This window comes from Phragmites australis, chromosome 11 (genome assembly GCF_958298935.1).
Source record: "Phragmites australis chromosome 11, lpPhrAust1.1, whole genome shotgun sequence".
Taxonomy (NCBI): domain Eukaryota; kingdom Viridiplantae; phylum Streptophyta; class Magnoliopsida; order Poales; family Poaceae; genus Phragmites; species Phragmites australis.
The window spans coordinates 2321491-2333953 of record NC_084931.1 but is presented as its reverse complement, the minus strand read 5'-3'; the positions used below and the strand labels follow the sequence as shown (position 1 = coordinate 2333953).

General features: G+C 43.1%; 1 protein-coding gene across 1 annotated transcript; it reads left to right on the top strand.

The window, feature by feature from the left end:
* Positions 1-8113: 8113 nt before the first annotated feature.
* Positions 8114-11805, top strand: LOC133883878 (uncharacterized). Its single transcript, XM_062323266.1, has 2 exons — positions 8114-8912; positions 11413-11805. The coding sequence occupies exons 1-2, from the start codon at positions 8240-8242 to the stop codon at positions 11496-11498; spliced, it is 759 nt and encodes a 252-aa protein (XP_062179250.1). The 5' UTR covers positions 8114-8239; the 3' UTR covers positions 11499-11805.
* Positions 11806-12463: the final 658 nt, after the last annotated feature.

Genomic DNA, 12463 nt, shown 5'->3' with positions numbered 1-12463 from the left:
TCGCTCTCTACTCTGCTAGGCAGGCAAAAGCGAGTTGTAGCCCAGGCGTAGTGCGCACCTTCGTGGGTCATCGTGGATCAAGGCCCGAAGCTCTCTAGGTGGCACCTTCCGTGTTTTTCTTCTTTGAATTCGCAAAAGAAAGAAAGATGTATACTAATATGTTATATTTTGTTTATGAACGCTTCGTGTGTCGGGTCTCCATGCGTGCTGGGCCTTCGCTTCACACATCTGGACTTCACACGCTCGATCGCGCCGTCGCGTTGCACACTGGGCCATCACGCACAGGGCCTTGCATTTGCCTCGCGCCATGGGCCTTCGCATGCAGGGAATGTGCCTACCGACCTTTGGACGCCTTTGCATCTCGCGTCGGGACTTCGTGCTCTCGGTCGCGCTTTCGCGTTACGCGGTAGGCCTTCACGGACATGGCTGGCCTTCGCCTTGTGCCATGGGCCTTTGAGCCTTCGCACGCGTAGTGGGCCTTCACCCTTCGGTCCTTCGCGAGCTTGACCTTCGTCCGCAGGGCCTTCGTGCCTGGCTGTGGGCCATCTTCGGCCCAAGAGGTATGCCCATATGCCATCCCACCAGCTCTTTTGTGCAAAATCTGCAAAAAGGAAGCGCCAACCAAGGTTTGAACCCGGATATCTCGGGTTACTGGTGGCAATCCTCACTGCTAGACCACTAGTTCCTTTGCCTCTTGTTAGGCGCGATTTATCTTTTTTGCTTTATCTTTAAAGCATCTCAACGTGCTATCGTATCTTGTGCTGGGAGTAGTAGTTCATTCGAATGTTAATTTCACGTGCTGGCCCATTGAGTTACGAGCGAAGCACCTTGTGTTGATAAGTTGCCCCATTGAGCTATTGTTCCTTGTGCTAGGGAGCATTGTCAACCGCTTGCACATGGCGATTTGCACTGTTATTGCCGTGCAAACCCTACAGGCAGTGAGTTATGAGTGAAGCACAACCAGCTCTGGTTTTCTTAGCTGGGCACTGTCCATCTTCGTGTGTCTAAGCATCGACTACATCTCAACTTTGTCGTTCAACGTGATAGGCTTTGTTGTGAAGCTCTTTACCCTTCGCGTGAAGAAATTTGTTTTGCAAAGTGCAGGATATACCCTTCGCGTGAATGAATAAACGAATGAGAGCTCCTTACCGAAGTATTTATCTCTGCATGCATGCATCACATTTGCCAATGGCTTGTATGTCGAAGTGTTTATTTTTTGAGACCATGTTACATCTGCATCGAAGCACGTAATATTTGCATGAATATGGAAGTATTCACCTTCTATGTGTTTGCATAGTATAAACGAGCCAAAGTATTTATTCTTACCCTTCACAAGTATATACAGGTTTTTATGCTTCGCTTGAGGGGCTATTTCTTTATCCAATGTAGGTTTTTACCCTTGCACATGATATATCTCATTTTTACATGCTAAAGTGTTTTACTCTTCGCATACTCACATCACATGTGCTCGTTTTGAATGAGTACCAAAGCATTTTCTCTTCCGAATACGTGTCCTAACCCTTTGCTCGAGGGACTTTATTCATTGTTTGTAGGTTTTAGCCCTCCGTATAGGGTTCTTACCCTTCGCTTGAGAGTTTTCATTCTTCAGTGTGACGAAGCATCCATCCTTCATATATGTTTTATTTTTCATATGGTGAAAAATACACTTCATACATCGTGTTTAAGTGCCGATGTGTTCATTTTTTGTGTATTTGCATGAATGCATACTTCATGCATATATACGCTTCACATGCATGTATATCTTCACTACTTACTTGTGATGAAGCACATACTTTTCATATATCTACATAGTGTCATCACTCAGGAATGCATATGCTTCACACGTTTTGCATTGCATAAGTGCATCAAGATATTTATTCTTCGCGTATGTTTACTTTTTCAAACGCTCGCATATGTATCAAAGCGTTTATCCTTCACACAATTGTTGAAGTACTCATTTTCTTTACGCTTGCATTATTTATATGCATCGAAGCACATCCTCTACAAATGCAGGAATCTCACCCTTCGCGCGGGGGATTATTCATTCTGTTCAGTATTCACCTTTCCTCTATATGTCGAGGCATTTGTTTTTCGCATATGCAGGTAACTACCCTTCGCTCGAGGGAATAATTATTCCTCATACACATGTTTTAACCTTCGTATGAGAAAGCTCTTATTGCTCATATACATTAATTTTAATTCACAGGATGCAGCGTTTCCCTCATATACTGAAGATTTTATACTTCGCTGCTGCATTTATCATTGTGCTAAAGCATTTACTCTTCGATTGTACTCTTTCATGCATTTATTTATTTATCATATGCACAAAAGACGGGGGCTAAGAGTGCCTGCCCCCACACCGAAGGCAAAAGAAACATTCAGATTATATCAATGCATTTAAGTATTCATTCTTCATGTGCACACATCTAACATACATAGATTATAATGTGTTTTTATCTCCAAAAAGAATGCGAAGCACCTATAGTCCTGCAGGACAGGAAGTCGAAGTGTCGCTGCTCCTTAGGTAAAGGCAGTGCACCAATCGACTTAAAAGGTGGACAAGGGCCCGTGAAAGAGGATCGAGGTGCCGCGTAGCTTCAAGTAAAAGCAACACTCCGCTCGAACCTCAGACAATAAGTCTTGAAGACACGACCCTTTGCACTACATGGAGCCGAAGGACCCTTCGTACACGGGGCATTGCCGACCACCTTCGTCGACAGTGGCTACTACTTCAGCTATGTTGACCCCTTCGACATCGACTCATCGTTACCTTCGGCATCGACATCAACTCACACAGAGTCGCCCACACCTTCGGCTTCAACAGCGTCGATGAGACTCTGGATGGAGTCCTCGACGGCTTCGCCCCTGTATACTTCGACTAGAGTTGCCTTCGGCCACGTTGACTTCTATGTCGACTAGGGTGCTTCGGCCAACGACTTTGGCCGCGATGACTACGCCTCTGTCGACTCTGTCTACGTCGACCAGGGGGGGCTTCGGTCGACGACTTTGGCTGCGACGACTACGCCTCTATCAACTCTGTCTACATTGACCAGGAGGGCTTTGGTCGATGACTTCGGCTGCGATGACTACGCCTCCGTCGACTCCAACTACGTCGATCAGGGGGGCTTCGGTCAACAACTTCGGCCACGACAACTATGCCTTTATCGACTCCAACTACGTCGATCAGAGGGGCTTCAGCCGACGACTTTGGTCACGACGACTACACCTCCGTCAACTCCGACTATGTCAACCAGTGCGGCTTCGACTATGACGCCTTCACATTCATCGACCACGATCACGATCGCGTCGCCAGAGGGGCTTCGGGCACGTCGAGTTCGCCTCCGTCGACTACGACTCCATCGACCTGAGGGGCTTCGACCATGACAACTTTGCACATGCCGACTCCAACTACATCAACCGCGTGACATCCTTCACCACTCACGAACACCGATCAAGAGGGGCTATGGGGGGCACCCGGATTAAAATCCTGTCCTGGGTCCCAAGATTTTGGCTGCCGCATGTGAGCAGAGATGCAAGGACATCATCGCCTTCATTGGGACATGACATCAGCTTACAAACTCGGTTATGTTGACTACATTGAAGTTGCGCCCGCCGAAACCTCGACGGCAGCCTTTGCCGAGCACGTCATCGAAGATCGTCGAAGCTTTGATGATAGCCTTCGCCGAGCATGTCATCGAAGATGTACCTTCGATGTTGACTATAGAGGAAGAAGCACCTACGCCAGCCGTCATAGTCCTCAGCCTTCACCCAAGACCCCTTTGCCGGGCAAGAAAAACCAGTGCCATGTATGTGCTCTTTTCTCCATGCCCTTTTTTCCTACTGGTTTTTGGGATGGAGTTTTTAGGGAGATGTACATGGTGACTATAAGTCTAGGCCTTTTCCTAGTTGTAGATGTTTGTCCCACTATCCCATCGAAGCTTACAGTTGAGAGGCTACTGTTGGGGGAAAGGCTCAGATCCATAAAGAAGTCTATGTAACAAAGCAACCCATATAAAGGTCCAAGGACCTTTATGTAATATTTGTATCCTACCAAGGGTTGGAGAGAAAGTTTCACTGTCCCCCTCACCTATATAAAGGACCCAAGAGGACAAGAGTGGGGATCCTTTCCACATCCACTCCTCTCTCTCTGCCCAGATTAAACCCTTCGGTATTGTTCATGGAAATAGTTCAAACAGCTATATAACCTTGCATTCCCATGGTCCTGGCTCCCTCATTACCCTCTATTGCTTGCTGAGTTATTGCCAGCAATTCTTATTCTTGCATAGATTCATCTTCTTTCGGTGTGCTCTCAGTGAACTCTGCATCTTCTTCAGACAATTGTCATACTTTCTCAACAACATTCAGAGACATTGTAAGGAGCACATTTATGATTTATTCCTCATTTCTCACCACATTTAAAACATAAGCCTTTAGCCCTCTTGTAATCCTTGAGAGCTGACAGTTTATCATCAGGGTTAGCAACTCTTGTGGTATTACTACTCCCTGAGCATTTCTTGTCTTCCCCTTGGCCATGAATCACACTAGTCTTCCAAGGATATGATGTTGTATTCACACAGGTCCTGAAAAGAGCTTTTCTTATATGAGGCAACTTCTTGCTTTTTAGAATCTTTCTTTGGATAGTCTTGTAACACCTCCTCCTGCAAAAGTGCCAAAGAACTAGCAGCATCAAGGTCCATAGGTCTATGAACCAGTACAATAGCTTTAATGTCACTTCTTAACCCATCTACAAATCGATTAGCAATGATAGACTGGCTAATAGTTGGGTCATGAGCCAACATTTGGTGAACTAGATCATCAAATTTCTCTATATATTCAACCACCGTGCTACTTTGCGAAATATGAAAGAATTGACGGATCAATTGGTTGCCCTGATCCCGTTCAAACCTCTAACATAACACTAAGTACAACTCTAGGTTCTATGGATTGTAACCAAAAGGTGGCTGTTTCTATAAAATGCATGGTGGACAATTTGACCCATATAGCCTGTGGGAGCCCATAGAGCTCAAAGAAAAAGTCTCACACCTCTTGATCCACATCTTAGGATTTGTACCATCAAATTGGGAAAAACTTAGTTGAGGTAATGTAGCTAGAAGTTGGGAATTCAAACTAATTGAAACTCTGAGCTTTTGCATCTCCAATCTTGAAGGGTAGAAAGTATACAAGTTGGGATGCGAAGTACCTGTGATCGGAGGTGGTGTCGAGGTGTTAAACATCCCAAAACCAGACCCCTGGTGATGATGTGTCGAGCGGTGGCCATTAAGCCCGAACGTCACTGTAGCTGAGGATGCCCTCAGATGGACAGTGGTCGACGTCCCTTTCATGCAGTCATCTCCCACACCGGTGAAGGTGCGAATGACACCAGTTGCTCCACTTGATTTCGCAGATCGGCTACGTTCACATGCAGATCCCCAACGCTGTTCTCCATTTGCGGCTTCCACTGCTTGAATTCTCCTTTTGCAGCCTTCAATTCTTCCATGGATGCTCTTACTTCAGTCGTCGCTTGCTGGTTCCGTGCGATTCCCGACTCATCTCCTTCAACATGGCGACAAGCTGTGTTGTTCATCGGTCTTCATCTTGATTTGCAGCCGCAAGCCATGTGGATGGTTCGCCAAGATCAAGGCTCTGATGCCAAATGTTACCTTCCTAACTAAATCTAGAATCAAAATAGAAAAGAGATCGAGATAGTTTAGAGCCACGGTGACATGTCGTGCTCTAGTTCGTGTCCTGTTCTTCCAAATTATCGTTCGTTTTCTTACAGCACATAGTATTCCTCTTTAGTACATCTTTCTCTCCACGAAAGAAGCTCACGCACGCCACACTGGGCCACCAAAGAAACACACTGATTTACCCATTCCAGCCCAAACACTTTGCTACTGGGCTTGGCTTTGCATTTGGATGCTTCCCGCCTCTGCTCTTCTAACTCAGCGTCTGGTTCTTCAGAGTTTTCGGCACACACTTTTTCAGTATCTTCAGGTTCCCCGTTTGCCTCTCCCTCCGATTGTGTTGCTTGTTCTTCTTGATCATCAGGTCGGTGACAACGGCTCCCACGTAATGAGCTTGAGTGGATCGGTATATATATATAGAGAGAGAGGGGAAACATATTTGATACTTCCGAAAGTATATACTCTTACATACGTATCTTATAATATAGAGAGTATCTCATGTGATAAATTATATGTGTATGGAGTATGTGAGTATATAAGATCATTTAAGTGGTATGTATACTTTTTTAGGTGGTTTGTATATATATTTTTGAGTATATTATATTTTATGTACAAATATGAAGATATTATCAAAATTTATTAAAATTGATGGTCTTTTTTTCAATTTTTTCATGTAATTTATATTGAAGTATCTTAGAATGAGTATATAAATATACTCATAATGATAAAGGAGTATATCCAATTTATTTATGTGGTATATCATAATAGATAATATATACTTTCGAAGTACATACTAGTTTTCATTTATATATATATATATATATATATATATCCGTTTTAAAAAATTACAAATCTAACACAGGTAACGTTGGAAGGACAACATATCTAAAAATAAAAAAATATTACACTCTAATACTATATATATATATATATACACACACGTTTTGAAAAATTGCAAATCTAACACAGGTATGTTAGAAGGACAACATGTTTTTAAAAAAATATTACACTCTAATACTATAAAAATTCAAAACGCCATCAAAATAATTATAATTTTTTTTAAAGAACTTATAGTGTAGATGATCTTATCACGTAGCTCTCTTGAAATTTTCAACCTCAAAAGATTATGTGGCCCGAGCGGAGCGGTTGGTATGTTCGGCACACCGCATGACGCTGTCCACGTGGTCTCTCTACTACCTTTCCCGACGACCTACCCTTTTCCTGATGCTGATCTCCTTGGTGCCTTTCCTGTTACAGTTTTACTGCTAGGTGTACGTGGAGCAAGAACACTGGCCACTGCAGGCATAATAATGCGTCCACTAATCTGTTAATCAGCAAGCAAGCTTACGTTGATTTCTTAGATATTAATTATGTATCTATTTAAATAAAAAATGATATAACAATTAGTTTAAAGATAAAAAAGAATGAGCTTGTTATTTAGAAAAAACTAGTTCTTTGAACAATCTTAGATGGCTGTGAGATAATAATTATCTTGAAATTTTAAAAAACTAATAACATATATGTATACGTCAGAAACTTATTTCTTAACATTAATTTTTTACTTTATCATCGTGTTAAACATCACGTAAAAAATAAGCCATGTGGAGTGACCTAAACTCTGTCATCTATCTGTCCACTTTCAACACCCGACAGGCAGTGCACGGACGTGTATCTGCTGCATCTGCGTCATGTGCACCAAATACACGGCCTCGCTTGGAAGCTTGTGCGGATACACGGAACACTGTCGAAGTATCTCTGGCATGCTGATGATCAGTACGAATGAGAATGAGATCAGGCAGTGTATCTGCATATATACGTTGCTTTTCCGTTTTATGAGCTCTGCTGTCAGCGCTCATGCCCATCTTTACGTCTTCCTCAGGGTAATGTCCATTCATTAATGGCTGCTTAACTTTAATTCCCAGATCATATTCAGATATGCCATTAGCTAGTCTCTTTCAGGGCGATGATCCCTCCCGATTTCGCTTATCTGCACCGGGAGCAATGCAATACTTCTTCAGTACCGGTGCAAACAAAAAGCATGCTGAACAACTTGTGGCGCAGAGGCGATTTGTCGGCAGTTATCTCATAATGTATCATGAGGTTCGTTCCTGCATGAACAGTACGGCGGAAAATACACAAGTCTCCTAATAAACAGGTACACTGGCATCTCAAAAAACAAACAAAAAAAAGCAGATACATTGAATTAGTGGCGGCCTATTCTGAATTAATTACGCCGGCCCTGCACGCCTGATTGAACAGGGCACTGTTTTTTTTTTTTTTTTTTTGGCGCCGAAAACAGGGAACTGTTGAGACTATCTTGCCATGCGTACCATGCCACCTTACCATGCAGACAGCGTCCTACATCACACAGCTATCCGTCTACTTGTCCGTCCATGTGTCGCGCCACCAGCCCCTCGGCTTGCCTCTGGTCGATCTCCAGCTATATATTTTTCACCTGCACCACTAGGTTCTCTTGCGTAGCTCAACTAGCCAGCTAGCTAGCATCACCGATCTTATAGAGATCCTAGTTTGACTAATTTGGTAGGTGATCGGGCATGGCGAGCGCGACGACGGAGCCGCGGATCGGCCGCGTTGATGATGATGAGGAGGAGGAGGAGGACCTTGTTGATAATTGTGATGGTGGTGACCACGGCGTCGTGGCTAGGGAAGTGAGGGAGCGGGTGTCCCGCCTGGCCGTCGAGGGAGGTGACGCCGACAGCAAGGTCGGCCGTGACCAGGGCGTCTACAAGATCGTCGGCGGCGGCGGTGGAAACGTCGTCAGGTCAGCGAAACTGGAGGGTGCGGACGCGGTGCAGGGGCGGCACTCTGCGGGCGGCGGGCGGACGCTGCCGCCGCCGCACGCGTGGCTAGCGATCGAGGACACGAAGAAGCACTACGACAGCGAACCGGAGGCGGAGCAGTGGATGCGGCTGCTACGTGGAGGCGGCGGGGCCGGGGCCGGTAGGCAGCAGCGTCGTAGCAGCTTCAGCGTCGTCCGGCGCGAGAGCGCGGCGCGGGAGGCGTGGCTGGACCGCGCGTGGGAGATGAAGCGGAGCTGGCACGAGCGCAACGGCGGCATGGCCATGGACGTGGAGGAGGTGCGGGCGTGCAGGGACCTCGGGCTGGAGCTGCCGTCCGACTGCACCGTGGAGATACAGTGCTACGGGTTCTCCGGCACCCACATCGCCAGCAGCGGCGCCGACTCCCCCTGCTCCATCTCCAGCCCCGGTACGTAGGTACTCCGTGATCAATTTAACCATCAGCCACTCATCACACTCGGATCACGTGCGGGAGAAAGAGAGAGCACAGCAAACTACGTGCATGCGTCGTCGTCTGGATCTCACGATCTATTTGAAACGCATGAATTTCACAGAAAACCGAGAAAAAGTATCGCGTTCTAGACGTGCCTTAGCTGGAGCTACAAATGAACTAACGATCGGAGGAGAACATATATACCTGGAAAGCTACTTAGCTTTTGAATTGATTCTCAGTTACCTGCCTGCGTGTACTTATGTATATACAATTATATATATAGTTCATATCGGTGCAAGCCGGCTCTTAATTTTTCCGTAAACCTTAATTATCTTTTTAGATAGTGTAAAAGCAATTTCAGATCCTGCATCGTGTGATGGACATAGCCTTTCTAAGGTCTGTTTGTTTCAGTTTTAAGTATAAGAATTAGTCTATTATGTAAAATCTATGGAAATTTTTTTCCATCAGATTATGAATTATAAGATTTTGACTTATAAATAGTGTATTATGATTGTTTATTTTTTTTAGTTAGAATCCATAATTAGAATAAAAAATAAATAGAAAATAGCCTTAAGTGCTTATGCTTTTTTCTAACTGGATTGAAATTATCTGATTTCACCATGTGAAGTCAGAGAGTAACAGTAAACTATGAGATAGTTAATAGCACCGACTATTAGTGCTGGTACTGGAACTGGTATTGAAAGTGTCATCAGTGTCGGTTCTTGGCTGAAACCACCACAAATAGTCGGTTCTAAAATCGACATGCTACGACAAAAAAACATGGATATTTTTTTTACAACTGACCAGCCCCCAAGGTCCGAGCTACCCCACACGCGTATGTTCTTCTCCGATCGTTAATTCATTTGTAGCCTTTCTAAGGTCTGTTTGTTTTAGTTTTAAGGTATAAGAATCTAGTCTAGTATGTCAAATCTGTGAAAAGTTTTTTTTCATCAGATTATGAATCATAAGATTTTGACTCATGAATAGTGTATTATGATTGCTTATTTTTTTCTTTTATTTTTAGACTTAGAATCCATAATTAGAATAGAAACAAATAGAAAATAAGCCTTAAGTGCTTATGCTTTTTGCTAACTGCATCAAAATTCTCAGATTTCACCACTTAAGTCAGAGAAGAGTGAGCAGTAAACTATGAGATGGTAAATAGCACCAACTATTAGTGTTGGTTTTGAAACCGGCGTTGAAAGTGTCATCAGTGCCGGTTCTTGGTTGGAACCATCACTAATAGTTGGTTCCAAAATCGACATGTCAGGAAAAAAAATAGATATTTTTTTACAACCGACTAGCCCCCGAGGCCCGAGCTACCCCACACGCGCACACTGTCGTATGTCTCAATTTGCTTATTTTTCGTGCATGTGCGTTCCGTTGGATTCGAACCCATGACCTCCTCCCTCGCGCGTAGCTTCCTCACCATCTCACCTATCTCTCATCGCTAATGGCAATACGAAATATTTCCCTTTTGGCCATTCCCTCCTAAAACTTTATCATGATTATTTTGTTATCTAAATTATTTTAAATGAAAAAGTTATCAACTACAAAGTTATAGATCTCATTAAGAGCTATAATTTTCATAAAAATATTTTTCTCATTCAAATATTATATGAATTTTTTAAAATCTAACTATATATATGCAAACCGACATTTTTTTCCCGGCTTCAACATAAAAAACTTTAGCATGCATGTATTATCATTTCAGCATGTACTTATTACTATTAGAGATTAGCATTTATCTAACTTATATTTTTCCATCATTCCTTATGTCATATAATTTCGAAATAGGTGCCTGCCTGAAAATCAGACAAGAACTTCCATTAATACATTTCATATAAATTATATGTTAATCATGTATTCGTGGTTAATATTGTATATATTATCATTTCAATATTGTGTTACTAGGTTCATCGATTTTCATGTAGTCCATAAGTACTTAGGTATATTCTCACGAGTGAATCACGATAAAAGAACTCCAACCTGATAAGTTGCGTGTGCTAAATTATTTGTAACTTAGATTTGATCACCTATATGACGTCAAATAAAAATATTGTCAACTACCAAGTTGTAGATCGTGCTGAGTGCTATAATTTTTATATAAAATTTATCTATATCCGATACCGTATGAAAAAGTTATGAATTTTAGAAAATTAGTTATCATTAACAATCAGTGACAGTTCGTGATGTGAATCGGAACCGATGGTCCCTTCATTATCAGTGTTGGTTCATTGCTAGAACTGACACTGATACTTTATAGTGCTAGTTCTTAAGCAACCGTTACTAATAGACTGATACTTATGATCTATTTTGTGGTAATAAATTTACGATAAAATATTTTACTGCTCACGTTACATTATATTATAAAATCTGATTTATCCATTAACGATCTAACAATCCATATCGATCTAAAATCACTGACTTCACCGGTTGATCCCCTTCCTTGCTTAATCACGCGATTGATCAACAGGTGCAGATCCGACGGACGTGAAGGCTCAGCTCAAGGTGTGGGCGCAGGCGGTGGCGCTGGCATCGACCACCCATCTCGGATCTTAGATGCATGGATGGATGCTTCATCGACTCTATCCCATCCGATCCAACGTGCGTGCGTGCGTGGCAGCAACAAAGCAATTAAGCAAGTGAACAAGCTAGCAATTTTTTTTAACTAGCTATATCATATATGCGTTCCCTAGTAATTAAACAAAATGTTCACCGCTGCCCTTGTGTTTTCTTTTTCCCCCGTACGAATGTATTTGATACCTTTCCCATACATACGTATCTAATTATCTAATTTACATGTGTATGTGTACTTTTTTACTGTAAACCTTGAATATAAGAGATATGTAATCAATTAATTAATGTATGCCCGAAACGATGATGAGAATTAACTCACATGTCATGTAATGCGTCGTCTGATCACTGTTGGAGTTCCTTGTAGGCAAGGGTGACCTCTCCTTCCTTGTTTCTCCAAATCTCCTTTTCTTTTTTCTACTAAAAGGCAACGGTGTGCCCTTACAAAGTAGGTAAATTTCTCGAGCCAACACCAATTTTCACCACATGAAATCCGAACAAATTTTATAAAAGTAGATATATTTCTCTTAGCTCGGCGCCTTGAGACTCTTTCTTGAAGCCCTGCCGCCATGCCCGATCGATGTGACGGGCGAATCTTATCCATCAAATATGTACAATGGAGAAGAAAACATCGTGCCTTGATTAAAACGCCAATTAAGATCGACTGTTCATGTTACTATATGTTGTGTGTGTGTATATACATATATATATGCGCTCCAATGCCCCAAAGAGAATTGTTTTTCGAGGAGCTTCGCCATTCGAAAACTGTTTAGTTATTTGTTTAGCTCGGGAATATGGACACATCTTGTTATTAGCAGCAAGCCTGACACGTACTTCTGGTTCCCAGCTGAGATGGCAAGCAAGCGGCGTTCCTGGATCCTAGCTGAGATGAGGAGGCAGGCCACAAGCGAGACCTAGCCGACGCCGTCCTGGCAGCACCGCCACCTCGT

What these genes read in the sequence shown, in the direction of transcription:
- LOC133883878 (XM_062323266.1), top strand. Translation starts at nt 8,240, where the DNA reads ATGGCGAGCGCGACGACGGAGCCGCGGATCGGCCGCGTTGATGATGAT. An exon ending in CTGCTCCATCTCCAGCCCCG is followed by an intron (nt 8,913 to 11,412) that starts GTACGTAGGTAC and finishes ATTGATCAACAG; the next exon opens with GTGCAGATCCGACGGACGTG.